Consider the following 12,658-nt stretch of genomic DNA (forward strand, 5'->3'; position numbering starts at 1 on the left):
AGACACAAACACATATGCCTACACACACATACACATACCTCCTACACACAAACACACATACCCCCCATACACAAACACACACGCCTACATACACACACTAGTGATTGCGAAAAACATAATTTGAATTTAAGATGTCAAAATTCAAATTAAATGAAAGTACTTTTTTTTTTTACATTCCGTTTCTTGATAAGCCGGGACCTTGAAAGAAGCGTTTTCAATGTGGTGACGGTCCCTAAAACGTTTTTTGTTAATAACTCCTGTTCTACTGCACGGAATGCAGTGAAATTTCGTACCCTGGCTGAATTTCGCTGTCTGAACATAATTATGTAGCAAAAAATGGGGGTTCCTATTTGAAGATCAAGAGTTGGTGTTCATTTTGCGTTGTATATGGTCCCTTAACAAAATTTAACCTACATAGTTTTGAAGAAGACTTTAAAACAAGTTGGATGACATCTTTCTTTTCTTTCTAGCATGTATAATGGCTGAATAATTAAAAGTGTTTCGTTTTTTTTTCTATGACTGTACCTAACTTTTGATAATAAATTTATTTAATTACTCTCACTAGTTTTATTTTTATACCACATCGGAAGTTGATAAAAAAACAGCCCTCGTTTTTACAAATTTCAAACTGACTCGAAAGGATCGCGCACTTCCTCTTTCTTCAATGAATTCGACAATCCTGATGGACAATAAAGAAGTATTTGTGGGTTACTACAACACAAATGATGTTTAAGGTGAGGGGGGATCGTGAAATTGCGACTTTGTGACAAGGGAGAAGGAAAAAGTAAGAAGTGTGTGATATCAAGCATTTTTTAATACGAATAGTTTATGAAAAGTAGCTTGTAAAATAAATTTTGTGACAAAAGGAAGGGAGGTGGGAGGCAGAGGGTTAAAAATGTTAAAAAAAAGGTGTGACATTATTTATGGACAGCCCTTTACCAAGGAATCGGGCAAAAAAATGGAACACTAGCCATTCACAAATTTTAAACTGACTCAAAAGGATCGCGCAGTTCCTCGTTCCTCAATGGACTCGAAATTCCTAATAGACAATAAAGAGTATTTGTAGATCATTACAACACAAACGAAGATAAAAGGGGGGGGGGGTCGTGAAATTGTGACATGAGGGAAGGAAAGAGTAAGAAGTGTGACATCAAGCATTTTTTAATACGAATATGTTTATGAAAAGTAGCTTCTAAAACGAACTTTGTGACAGGGGGTGTTAAAAATGTTCAAGAAAAAAAGTGTGACATTATTTATGGACACAGTCCTTTACAAAGGAATCGGACAAAGATTTGCAAAATTACGTATATGCAGTATGAATTGGTGGACTGAAGACGTACAGAAAGTCAGCACTATACATACTGTTTAAATAAATTGATAATGACATTGATTTAATTAAATCTGAATTTGTTGTTACTGAGGATACCTATAGTCTACAAAACTGTTTGGCAAAAAGAGACGTCTGTATAAACCATATGGACATCAACTTCAGTTAGAAAATTGAAACGACGGTCAAACAAGAAGGTTTCTGACCAACTTTCATAATAACAGTCAGCTGACAAATCCGTTAATGATGAAGCTGTTGAAAAACGAGACAAATACGCTCCGAGCTTTAGGTGATGTTGACGTTGATATTGAGAAGACGAATCAGATAGCAAAATTCTTCGGAAGCTATCATTTGAGAGGAAGAACTCCTGGTTGTCCTCTTGATAGCCGGATCCCCAACTGATCACAACATTCTGCCAAAAATCTAAAATCATACAACATGTATCTAAGGTATATATCAACAGTTCTTTTTCCCCTGAATCCATTGAAGCAGCTGGGCTATTTTGCATCTCTCATGGTATGGTGCTCTAGCGACAGAAAAGTCCCCCAATGAGATCCGTTACAGATTATTTATCAAAGTAGCTGCTAACATCAAGACTGATCTCTAACTCTACCGTACTACCAAGTTAACCTGTAGCTAGGAACTTAATGGTGAAGTACCGGATTGGGGGTGTGGGAAAGGAGGAATGACTCGTGCCGAAACTCTCGGAATCGGATGTTGCTCCTGACGGAATCTTGGAGATGATTTTGACCGATTGCTTTTCTACAAGAGACCGGAAAGTCGCTTGTAGAAAATCATCGTTAGACTATTCTGTCACAAGCTTGCATTGCAAGGGCAGTTGCAACAACGGAATCAATATATTTATTCAGGACGAAGGGGGCGACGATGACATCAATGCATTACCAATTTCTAAGAACAACTTTTCCACTGCTAGTGATATGACCCTTCCCCCTCAGAATAGAACCAATATGTTACCTTAAGGATAATATTTCCATTTTCTAATTATTGTCCGTCCATATTCCATAAAAACACTTTCAAAATATGATTAGTAATAGTGTAATAAAAACTATAAGTACAAAAACGTGCTGCCTGTCAGCTACATTTACCTTATTTCTCTTATTAAAATTTTCATTATCCTGCTATAGCGTCACCTATTCATTTCAATAACAGTAACGAAATTGAGTACATGCTAGAACTTCATTGTTTTTAATTGCTTGTCAACTGGGTGGCGCTGTGATTGGGCATTGGTTTCGTATTTCTTTCTTATCAGGTTTGAATCATTAGTTTAAGTGTTCAGCCGGCAGATTTTCAAGACACATAAAACTGTCAGGGCAAATGTCACATTATTGCTTCACAAGATCCCTTGAACGCCTGCTTGGCAGACGCTCTGCGTCAAAAAAAAGGAAATAATTTTTTTCCCCGAAAAGTATTGGTTTTCAAGAACGCGTACCTAAAATAACATTGGAAAAGTGACATACTATATGTATGAAAACAATTTCACAATTAATTTAGCTAACTTTTACTTTTATTCGGAACACATTTTTCCTGCCGTTTCCGAGATATAATCGAAAACCACAAAATTTGGGTTCCTCTTCGCCCCTTTAACTCCCCTCCCCCCAGTGTCGAGGACTTTCAGTATATTTACTAATTAATTACTTCTAATAAATTCCTAATGGGGAAGTGCTGGCTTTCTCTACTTCCTCAGTTCCTTTTCGTTAAATAATTCAATGGGTATGGAGCTAATTCATACTGTATATACGTAATTCTGCAAATCTTGGTAAAAGGGGCTGTCCGTAAATGATGTTACCCTTTTTCTCAACATTTTTGACCCCCTTACCAATTGTCACAAAGTACTTTTCATAAACTAATTTTTATAAACATATTCGTATTAAAAAATGCTTGATATCACACTTCTTATTCTTTCCCTCCCCCTTGTTACCAAGTCACAATTTTACGACCCCCCCCCCCCTTAACCCTTAAGCATCATTAGTGTTGTAGTAATTCACAAATACTTCTTTATTGTCCATCAGGATTTTTGAATTCATTGAAGAAAGAGGAAGTGCGCGATCCTTTCGAGTCAGTTTTGAAATTTGTAAATGGCAAGTGTTCCATTTATTGCCATGAAAGTGCGTGTTTGAAATTCTGTAACTTTTGATTGGTTGAATAAAATATAACAAAGTAGCATATCAAATTGAAGGAAATTTAAAGCTCTACAACTTTGTCATTGACAATTTTCATGATTACTGATTCTGGGAGGCACTAGGTGCAAATGTTTGACAAAAAGAAAGGATTTTTCCGAAAATCATCGATTTTTTACAGCATATACCCAGAAAACTATTGGAAATTCGACGAATACGTGCAGAAACAGTTTCATAGTAAGTTTATTTAGCTTGAATTTTTATTTTAAATGCATTTTTTCCACCGTTTCCGACATTTCTCGAAAAACCCAAAATTTTCTTCCCCCCTCCCTCCCACCTTTAGCTCACTCCCCAGGGTCGGGGACTTTTAGTATGTTTACTTACTGACTATCCCTAACAATATTCTGAAATCAAAAATTATCGCATATTCCATGCGCGCTACGCCCCTTTTTTGAGCACTCATTGACTGGACTAACGTGAATGCAATTGTATATGCAAGTAACCAGATCTAATAGTCGTTTGTCATCGTTAAAGCTTAATTATATCATTATGAAGGAGTTATTTCATCTTAAAAAAAAGTTCTGTGAGGTAATTTAGAAAATTATTTTCTTTGCGAATGAGCATATTACTAGCGCAGCCAAAAAAAACCTTCTGGAGGGGTTTTTGATCAAAAATACCTTCTGAAGGGGATTTTTTGATCAAAAATACATTCTAAAGGAAGTTTTTTGGTCAAAACAACCCTTTCATAAGACTTAGCATTTATGTTAAAACCAATGACTATGGGAGGTGTTTTCACCCTCAACATAGATGTCAAAAAAAAAATCAGTTTGAATTTTCGCTTCTTGAATTCAAATTATGTTTTTCGCAATCACGAGTGTGTGTTTGTGTCCAGCCATGAATGTGTGTGGGTATGTGTGTGTGTATAAGTATGTGTATGTATGCATGTGTAATTGTGTCTGTGTGCAGGCATGAGTGTATGTGTATGTGTCTGCGTAAGTGTTTGTGGGTGTGGTATATGTATGCGTGTGTGTTTGTGTCTGTGTGCAGGCATGAGTGTGTGTGTGTGTGTGCAGGTGTATGTTTGTATGCGTGTGTATGTTGGATATAGACGCAACCTGGAGACTTTGCTCGCTAGAGGAGCAGCATCGGGAGGAGCCGGTCGACGCTGGTGCTGAAGAGGATGGCGGGGAAAATAAAATCATATGAATTCAAAACAGTCAAGTGAGAACAATAAGCAGTGTGATTGCTAAAAAGAGAGAGAAAGTTTACGTTTGATACTTTTTTTAATCATTCATAATTTTCTACAGTAATTATTGTTTGCAGTCAAGAGAATAAACTCTGGCAAGTACTTGTATTTAATCCAAAACTAACCAAAAACTGAACCTTTCGAAGCTCCACTTCGCCTCTTTTCCGTACTTCCTTGAAACACAAAACCGTACCCGAACCTAGAGCCCCTTGAAAAGGACAGGCTGACTAATCCGACATATTGGTTTTAAGACAAACTTGGATCCAACCTCGTTTCTAATATTTATAAATACATTATAATATTCGTTGGTTGACATGTCGTAAAACAATTGATGATAAGTTGAGTAAAAGTCTCTTAAGGTGAATCTAGAAAGATAACTTAATTCACAAATTTAACAAAAATCTATCGGGAAGTGTTTACTGTAATAAACCTCATTTTCACACCTTGTTTGATTTTAATTTGTATTAATTAAATCGTCTTCATCAACAGAATAAAATAATCAAACGTCAATCAGGTAACACATCTAAAGCTTGGACACCAGTTTTCTGCAATGAGGTTTTTGTAAAAATACTATTTTTTTTGCCCGTCTATTTTGGAATCAAAATGTCGGATAAGGTAGCTCCTCTTTTATCGTGAACCTTACCTGAACTCGGGGGGTCATAGTGGACTCAAGTAAAATGAGTGTGAAATTTTTGGAAACTTTGAGGAAGCTCGACCCTCTCCCCGCCCCCCTTTATTCCACGTAAAAACTTTTCATCATTGAAACAAAAACATTTTATTTATTTATTTATTTACTAGAAAGTCACCCGTCATACCTTGACGAGTGACTTTCTTGCTCGCTCCTATTAAAATTGCTACTACCCTTCTACACTTGAACGAAGCTACTGCCTGTTTGATACTTTTTGATAGTATAAATTGTAATTCTAATTCTAGTAATTCCAGTGAATGAACCCTAAACATCAGTAGGTAGAGCTTATTTTTTATCATTTATTCGTTTCTTCACTCCCCTGAAATGACTGTCCTACCAGTAAAACAGTTAAGTTACCCGATCGAGTTCAACCTTCTCACGATAAAGCCTTTCCCTGGATGTTAAATATTACCAAATCAAATTATCAAATTATCATGCCGTGGCGCGAGTTTCATGGTTGAAACACGCGCGTTACTCGATCATCGGTTATTAGATATAAGAGGATTTTAATAATTTTTGAGTTGTCTGCCCAATATTTTCAGAAGTTTCGGATCACAAACATCCCTGCCGTAAAACTCATTTCCTTGTATAAATTGAAACATTGAAATGCATTTAACTAGGAAGCTCTTCGCGGTATTTACTTTTTTCTCTTGCTCTTTTTTGATCGACAGGTGAGTTACCAATCCACGAGCCCCACACTCAGCAATAAAGAAAAGTACGATTACTTTTTCCGAACGGTGCCTTCAGACGTCAATCAAGCGTATGCAATTTTGGAAATACTGAAGTAAGTATTCAAAATATTTGTTTGAGTATGTGAATTGTGTATGTAGATTTTGGGATTTAATAGAAGCGGTTCAGATTTTTTTTTCTTTCTTTTTTTTTTTTTTTTTTGTCTGCAAAATTGATTAAGGGTTCTAAGGACCTTTAACCTTCAAAATTTTCGACTTTCTGGATAAAGAAAAAATATGCGTTATGCATAATTTAATACTGAAAAATTTTATACCTTATTTATTACCATTAACAACAACTGTTTATGCTTCTTTTTCTCAGGTTTCGGTTTCGCCAGTTTCTCGTTTTGCATGCGTGATGTCTCAGAAAGTTTCTTATATATTTCCGTAAAACTGTTTTTGCATGTTTGTCTGGTTTATTTTTATGATCTGAACCCAAATTTATTTATTTATTTATTTCAAATTTTATAGGTTAATATCAAAATTTTCCAAAATTTTGGGCGAAAAAATATATTTTTTTAGTATTAACTTTCGTTTAGTAAAAATTTAAGTTCAGATCATAAAAATAAACCAGACAAACATGAATGAAAAGTTTTACGTAAAACAAAGACAAGAAACCGGCGCCTGTGAAATAGAGGCTTAAACGGTTGCTGAGGGGAAAGTTGACGCATTTTTACGATAACTTGAAAAGTTTTTTGCGTATGGTAGTAAATAAGGTATCAAATTGTTCAGAATTAAATTATGTATAACATATATTTTTTCGAGAAAGTCGAAAATTTCAAAAGGTTAGAGGTCCTTAGACCCCATAAGTATAAAACAAATTCTTGATTAAAGGCTACAATAGGGTCTTAAGTAGCTATGCATTGATATAAGGTAGGGCACTTGATTTGCATGGAAGGGCAGTCCCAGAGACGCCGACTTAAAAAAAATATTGGGGAGGGCATGCCGCGGGAATTTTTCTAAATTTGAGATGAAAATAGTGAGTTTTTAAGTTTTTTAAAATCATTTTAAATCATATAATCAACACATTAAAACTCCGAAAACTCGACAAGCCTGACACTAAATTTTTGGCATTGAAAAAAGGAAAAAATAAATACAAACACACACTGTATTTTTGTAAAAAGGTAATTTAATTTACGCATGCCAGTTGTTTTTTCATTAGTGATATCGGCTAACATATTCAAGTGTAAATAAACGCAGTCGCTCAATGTCTAGGTCATTTTTGAAAAACTCAGTTGATTTTTCAAAATTAGTTTCACCTCTGTTTAATAAAAGCAAGCACTCTTGTTCAACTGCAATGACCTGTGTGAGTCCAGTTGATGTAAATCGCCCAACAACGCAAAATTGCACCATTTCACAAACCTCAATGATTTCCTTTGTAGTATTCCTTCTGGATTTTGAAAGTGTGCTAGAGCTGGCTTCGTTGTTCTCATAATTCTTTGGTATACGTCAATTCTGAGGAAGCGAAGGATCATCATTTTGTGAAGGTTTTCTTTTAAATTCAATGAACAAAAGTACTCAAAACTATCACACCTCCCGTTTCATATACAAATCAACTTCTCATATATTTTTTCCAGATCAGCAACACTTAGGTGAGCACGCCGCAGCGCTGCACACCGGCGACACCCGTAAGTTCGCGCACTGGGACAAATTTTTTCAGTGCTCGCAGCACTGTAACACTATCATTATTCACACCACTCGTTTTCAGTTAACCTGCTTACTACCGTAATATTGTTTTAACTCATTACTGAATGTATTTTACAAATTTAACTATCTTCAAACGAGGAAAATAAAATATAAATTTGAGTTTAGAAAGCATAATATAACTAATAATTTTTTTGATTTATTGGGGGGAGGGGGCTCTGCCTCCTCAAAAATATTTTTGAAGGGGCTTGGGCCCCCTCAAGCCCCACGGAGTCGGCGCCGCTGCATATTACTTCTTTTCATAATGGTCTATAACTCATAACAATTTCAGAGCTACACTGTGAAAACATTCCGAAACGTTACTGATTATTTTCGTGTAACATTTCGGGACTTCAATGGTTTTTATCCACTTCCAGGAAAAACCAAGCATCATCGTCAAAAAGTTTCCTGAATTGCTACAAGTTGCACGAATGCACACTTCTCGCTGTTGTGAAAAATATTTTTAGCTCCCAGTTTAAATATTAACTGAGCATATTTATAAATAGTATCAGCCTCAATTCGGCTAATTGCCTGTCCAGGCTGATTATGCTCCCAAAGAGAGTGATAAGTCCCTGGCCAACGTGGCTTTGTACGATTTTCACGAGAGCGAAATTTAATAACTTGCAATTCTGTTTTTAGTCCAGTCAATAGGTAGAAAAAAACGGGCTTACCTTACAAAAAATGGGGTCAAAGATTTTATTTTTTAAATTTGTGTATACTAGTGCCAATATGAAAAAACCAAGTTATCCAACACGAAAGACCTCGGGAGAAGTTTTGGGGGCCGAAAACCCCCCAAAAATTGTGACTTTTTGTTATATTTTCAAAAAATCTCAAAAATGGTTAAAATTACAAAAAAACTTCCAATGCAAATGTTAAAGAGGATTAAATTTCCTTCAACTTTTGTCATTACAACATTTTTGTAGCATGAAAAGCAAGCGAGTTACAGCTTCTTGAAAGTCACACTTTTTCTGAACCCCCTCAGCAAAGTGCGTGAAAGCGCATCGGATAACGGAGGAAAAAAGGAGAAACGCCGGCAGTCTGACCTTGGAAATCATTTGTCTTTCACAGCTGAGGGTAAATGTTTCCGTTCCCTTTAACTTAAACAAAACACCCCCATTCCATCCCCCCTTTTTTTTCTCCAAATGAGATGAATCGACTCAATAGCTACTCATGTTGGTCACTTCAGCGTTTGGGCCAGAATATGTTTGATCAATTTGTGTGTTCTGTATTACAATTTTTTTCCCTAGAAATGAATACGCCTGACCAAGGTGTTTTATTATTATTATTATTATTATTTGCGAAATCAGTTTGCGTGAATGCGAAATAAAGATTGTAAAGGAGAAGGGAATAGAAAATCTTCAAAGATGCAGCGCAAAACGGCAAAATGAAGAACATGAGCGTTTTTTGAAGTTCATAAAAGAAGTGACAATTCACACTGCCTGTCACAAATGCTATATCAATGAGCAATCAATATCTTCCCTTGAAGTAATGGTTGAACCTAACATGTTAACTAAATTCCTCAAGAAAGATTTCTGGCAAATTATAACAACAAGAATAGTCTTATTCAACTTCTTGAGACATATTTCGAAGAGTGTGGCATTGAAGTCAGGCAGACTCAAGATGATGCCGACTTACTGCTCTTTCAAAGGCAAAAGAAATTGAAAAGTTTGTTATAGTGGGCGAGAGGATGTAGATCTGTTGGTGCTGATGACAGCTTTAGGACAGCCTTTCAGCAACTTGTTCTTTTTAAAACCTGGAAGAGGGAATACTTGTGATTTGTTTTTTTCTCCACTAAATCTTTTAAGTTTGACCCCAGCAATATTCTTTTGATCCATACGTTTAGTGGGTGTGATACGACTTCGGCAATCTTTGGCCAAGGCAAAATTAAGTTGTACAAAATAGTTAAAAAAGAAAAAAACTCCTGAAATTAAGGAAGCTATTGAAGCATTTAGGGACCCAATCTGTCATCATGAAGCCTCAGCTGCAGCTGGAGAAAACATTTTGCAAATATTATACACAGGTGACGTAAAGTATTTGAACCTATCTTTGCATACTTTGCAATTTAATCTTTTTATAAAACTAGTACAGGGCTAAGATAAATCTTGCAGGGCTACCTCCAACGTGCGGAGAGGGGGGGGGATGTTTCACGTTATCACTCATATCGGTTCTACCACCAAATTCAAAGTTGGGCAACATAATTGATCCAGAGAAGTGGGGTTGGGAATGCAGAACGCAAGGTCTAATGCATGTTGACACGAAAAGAGATTCAGTTACTCAGAATCTTTTGAAGATTGTACCTTAAACCTGCAAGAAAAATTGTACTAGAGCCTGTTCTTGTCACAAGGCAGGTTTAAAATGCTCCAGCACGTGCAGACACTGCAGTGGCACAAATTGTGAAAATGTTGCAGAAATTTCATCTATGGATGAGACTGCTGAAGAAGATGATTTGTTCCAGGAGCTTTTGGAATTACCGCAACAAGGAGATGAACAATTAAAGGACCACAGCTTCTTTCTACCCCCTACAGATTCTGAACCAGGAGAACCTGGACCTTCAAAACGGCTTCGAAGAAGATAAACAGCGTATTTTGTTGTCCTTTCTCTATTTGCTTTAAGGTCGAATGAATCTCTCTGTAATTTAGATCTGTATTATTCTGTCTGTAATTAATCTGTATTAAGCTTCTACAGTTGGATTTTCATTTTGAAAGGTAATTCTTTTGAGTTTTTCATGCCTCAAAAAGTCAGTTCCTGCAGAATTTTTTCAAAGTGTTCATTACGTATTACTATTGTACCTTTATTTATGCATTATTATGTCTATTGTTTGCTTATTATCACCCTAATATTTATTCATTCACATTTATATTTTCGAATATTGCATTTTCACTTGTAATAGAATAGATGGTACGAATTATGTGCTTTAAATGAATGAGAAAATTATGTAATTCAATTACAAACTGCAATATAAATCACATGTTATTGGAGTCTGACTGAAGACTACCTCTGTCAGACTAGAAATATTAGTTCGTGAGCGGTGGGGGAGGGTTTATTATTATTATTATTGTATCAGAGCATAGGATGCATGACTGTGTTGATTGTTTGCTTATTAGCTGTCTAATATTCATTCCTTCACATTAATATTTAAAAATCGCATCTTTGTTTGCAATAATTAGACTAGAATGTACGAATTACATCCCTCAAATGAAGGTATATATTGTGCAATCCAGTTATAAATAGCAATTTATCATCTATTATTGGAGTCTGATGAAGACTACTTCTGTCAGATCAGAAAAGTTACTTCGTGAGCAGTGGGGAAGGTTTTTTTTTTCTCTTTTATTATTGCATCGTCGTATGTGCTTTAAATGAATGTGTATATATGTATTTCAGTTTCATAATACATCGTTTGTTTTTGGAGTCTAGTGGGAACTAATCTGTCAGCCAGAAATGCTACTCTATGTCCAGCGGGGGGGGGGGGGGGAGCAAGAAACTCAAACTACTCTAACTGTCGATAAACTCTCTGAAACTAAAGTTTCTCTTCAAGTTCTAATAATTATGACGCCTTGCTTTCGGTGTGAAAGCTTTTTTTTTCGGAGTGGAGGAAAACTGCCTATTTTCAAAGAGCTATAGCAAGCTTGTTATTTGTGCTACAAAAAAGTTGTAAATACAAAAGTTGTAGGAAATTTTATGTTCTTTAAACTTTATATTTAAAACTTTTTTCTAAGTTGAACCATTTCGGAGATATTTTGGAAAAAACAAAAAAAGTCATAAATTTTTGTGGTTTTTCGGCCCCCAAAAGTTCTCCCGGGGTCTTTCGTGTTGGATAACTTGGTTTTTCCATGTCGGCACCAATATGTACAAATTAAAAAAATAAAATCTTTGACCCCATTTTTTGCAAGGTAAAATGTATCTATTGACTGGACTATTTAGCTTTGGCCATATGTGCAATGTTGCATTTGGAACTTTCTTGATAAATAAAGAGCGTGCCAAGCTATTATACTACGACACCTACGTAAGTTTACTTTGAGATTCCAGAGACACGACTGGCAGTAAACGGGAAGTTTTCTGAATATTTCAGGAGTTTTCCAAGATGATTTCAAGAATGTTACTGAATTTTAGTGGAAAAAAATCCTAGTTTTTTCAAGATGTGTTACTGGCAGAAATTGGGCACATCAGATGCACATAATTTTCCAGGAACGTTTCTGAATCGTTTTTACAGTGTATATCTTCAAAAATTTTTTAAACAAATGAAAAGCTTTTTATACTCCATCGTAGCCTTAAAAGACATCTTTGAACATTTTTAAAATGTTTTACTTCCAGCACTGTAAAAAAAATCAGAAACATTACTGACTATTTCCGTGTCACCTTTCGGGATTTCAATGGTTTTTATCCCCTTCCTGGAAATATCAAGTATCATTCACAAAAAGTTTCCTGAATTGCTACAAGTTGCACAAATGCAGACTTCTCTCAGTTGTAAAAAATATTTTCGCTCCCAGTTTAAAGATTTATTGAGAGTATTTATAAGGTGTAACGGCTTCAATTCGTTTACGGCTCGTCCATGCTGTTTAAACTCCCAAAGGGAGCGAATAAGTATGGACTTCGTAGCTTTGCCAGACTTGCAAGCAAGTGAGATGCTTGATACTTACTTGCAATTCTAGCTTAGCTTTGGCCATGCTTGCAGTACTGCGTTTGGCACTGTCTTGATAAATCAGGAAGGTGCCAAGCTGTAATATTATCCCTACCAGAGATGACTTTTAACTTCCAGTGACACGAAGGCTTTAAACGGGAAGATTTCTGAATTTTTCAGGAAGGTTACTGAGTTTTAGCGGAAAACTTTCCTGGTTTTTGCGAGATATG

The 12,658-nt window shown here is 35.8% G+C and overlaps 1 protein-coding gene across 1 annotated transcript in view; it reads left to right on the forward strand.

Moving 5' to 3' along the window:
• Positions 1-12,658, forward strand: part of LOC129228365 (metabotropic glutamate receptor 3-like) — a 144,891-nt gene that overhangs the window by 47,204 nt on the left and 85,029 nt on the right. Inside the window, exon 3 of the mRNA XM_054863044.1 lies at positions 6,071-6,183. Within this exon, the coding sequence (XP_054719019.1) occupies positions 6,071-6,183 (113 nt within the window). The remainder of the gene's footprint in view (positions 1-6,070; positions 6,184-12,658) is intronic.

Source organism: Uloborus diversus, chromosome 8 (assembly GCF_026930045.1).
Source record: "Uloborus diversus isolate 005 chromosome 8, Udiv.v.3.1, whole genome shotgun sequence".
NCBI classification, from domain to species: Eukaryota; Metazoa; Arthropoda; class Arachnida; order Araneae; family Uloboridae; genus Uloborus; species Uloborus diversus.